Source organism: Penaeus japonicus, unplaced genomic scaffold, assembly GCF_977035675.1.
Source record: "Penaeus japonicus unplaced genomic scaffold, GWHDUDI00000001_assembly GWHDUDI00000022, whole genome shotgun sequence".
Taxonomy (NCBI): domain Eukaryota; kingdom Metazoa; phylum Arthropoda; class Malacostraca; order Decapoda; family Penaeidae; genus Penaeus; species Penaeus japonicus.
In genome coordinates this window covers 16,484,680-16,487,179 of record NW_028234424.1, presented here as the reverse complement: position 1 = coordinate 16,487,179, position 2,500 = coordinate 16,484,680, and the positions used below count along the sequence as shown (strand labels likewise).

Genomic DNA, 2,500 nt, shown 5'->3' with positions numbered 1-2,500 from the left:
TTCGGCGTCTGGCGGGCGTGGACTCCAATAGGTGCTTTCGAATTGTGCTTTTCTTGTGACTGTCCGCGCGTTGTTCTGTGAATGGGCATGTGTGTATATATATATATATATACATACTGCTTCATCGCGCTTGTTGTGTGGTGAGAGAGAGAAGCTGGAATCACAGATTACAATTCATATTTATAGCTATTCATGTTCTTAGTTCACCTTCTTAACCATGAGAGACAGTCAATAAACAGGTTTTAGTCTTGTTTAATAGACTGATATCTTTATATGTGATGTTTCCGCTAGTCCTTTTTTTCAAGAGAGGTCGATGTATAACAAATTTCCATACACTTATAGTACTCACACAGTGGCACATTCTCATCGTCACAAACATATACACATTTATACAGTAATACATATATACACATATACACAATATACAAACACACACACACACACACACACATACGCACATACACACACATACGCACATACACACGCGCACACAAAAAGCAACCCTGACCAAACAGCCGAGCTCGCTACGCCGGGCCGCCGCAGCCAGCCGAGTCTTTACAAACCTCTTTCATATTGAAGGAGACGGGGCTGGGGCGTGCTCTGTACACTCCCAATGCTGTGTACACGCCCTCACTTCCACAACGCGGCACCCGTGATGCTGCGAGTGTGCCCCCCCCCCCCTTCCCGTCCCGTCACCGCCGCGGTCTGGCGGTTTTGTTTTTGCTTGCTGGGTTGTTACGCTGTTGTGCATATCGCTTCTTCTGAATTTGATGGACTGTGTTTGAATACGTACTCATACAAGTACATACACACTCTCTCACACACACACTTGCACACACACACCATTATATATGGATAGATAGACAGATAGATAGATAGAGATATGTGTGCATATATCTATATATCTATATATCTATATATCTATCTATCTATCTATATCTATCTATCTATATATATATATATATATATATATATATATATATATATATATATATGTATGTATACACACAAATACATACATACATATACAGTCCAGGTCCCGAATCTCCGTTATTATCAATCCAAGAACCAAATCCGCGACAAACAAGAAAGAAAACGAATTCACAAAAACTCCGGACGTTTAGTAGAGCCGATTGTGTCTTCATCGCAGCCATAAGATGCTCGTAACACAGGATAAAAGTCTCGTATCGCACACAAACAAAATTAACCAAAATTTATATCTCATAATCAGAGATAAAAGAGAAAAAATATATATATGTGATATTTTTGGATATATAAAAAAAATGAAAACGTTTTCTTTTGTGTCAGACGAAGTAGTTTTTTTTTCTATCTGGCCCCTTCCCTTCTCCTTTCCTCCAACCCCTTCTCCCCATTCCCTTTTCAAAGGACTCGTTCCCTTCTACTTTCCCTCTTTCCCCTCCCCCCTCTCCTCTGACTCCTTTTACTCCCCCTTCCAAATGCCCCCCCTCCCCCCAACTCCTCTCCTCTTTCCAAATGATCCTCTATATTCCCCTCCCTCACTTCCTTCCCTCACTCCCTTCCCTCACACCCCTTTCTCTCAAACTCCCTTCTCCTCCTCCTCTCCCCCTCACTCCCTCTCCTCTCCCCTCGCTCTCACTTTATATTCCCTCCCTTAACACCTTCCCCCTTCCCTCTCCCTTCCCTTTCCTTCCCTTCTCCTCTCCACCTGACACCCGTCCCCTCCTCCGTCTAATCCCCTTACCCTCCCCTATACCCCCTACCCCTTCCCCCACTACTCATTAACAAAATATTACGAGTAGTTCAAATGACTTTAAAAAGTATTACTGTTTAACCCTCATATAAAACATAAAAAAAATCTCTCGCATTTGGCAATGTTATTCTAATGAGGAAAGAAATACCAAGCATCCTCCAAGCACAGGTTAACAACTCATGTTACTCATGGTTACTGAAATTCATCGTCACTGCTAACTATGGTTATTTCTTCTCATGGTTACCGCTACTAATAAACTCGTAATACTAATAAGTATTACGAGTACTCAGTGGTTACTGTTGTTTATGACTGATGATATTCATACTTATTACTACTTATATTACCGTTGTTCATGGTTACTGTTGTTAATGGTTACTGAAATTAACTTGTTACTGCTACCTATGGTTATTGACACGCCGCTACTCCAGGCTTCTGGTACGAATTGTTGTTATAGCTCATGTTATTACTGATGTTATGTTAGTTATTCTTGCTGTAAATTAAGGATAATGTTACTCATGGTTAGCTGTTCACATTATTTCCGTAGACGCATGTTTTTATTGTGCTTATTTTTATGCATTTTTTTCTCTTTTATTAATGCTTGATATTTTTTCATCATGTTTATGTTTTTATTATCATGTTTATTCTTTATGTTGTTCTTGTTGTTATTTCTTTATTACAACATCTATAGTACCACTGTTGTTGTTGTTTTTGTTTTTTCACAGTACTTGTATTAGTATCATTGACATTTTTTTTAATTCTTCAGTATTC

General features: G+C 39.4%; 1 protein-coding gene across 1 annotated transcript in view; it reads right to left on the bottom strand.

The window, feature by feature from the left end:
- RhoGAP100F (Rho GTPase activating protein at 100F) overlaps window positions 1-89 on the bottom strand; it is a 237,600-nt gene extending 237,511 nt beyond the window's left edge. The window contains exon 1 of the mRNA XM_086549233.1: window positions 1-89. This exon is cut by the window's left edge and continues 112 nt beyond it. Coding sequence (XP_086405359.1) covers window positions 1-89 — 89 coding nt within the window.
- Between the last annotated feature and the right edge of the window lie 2,411 nt (window positions 90-2,500).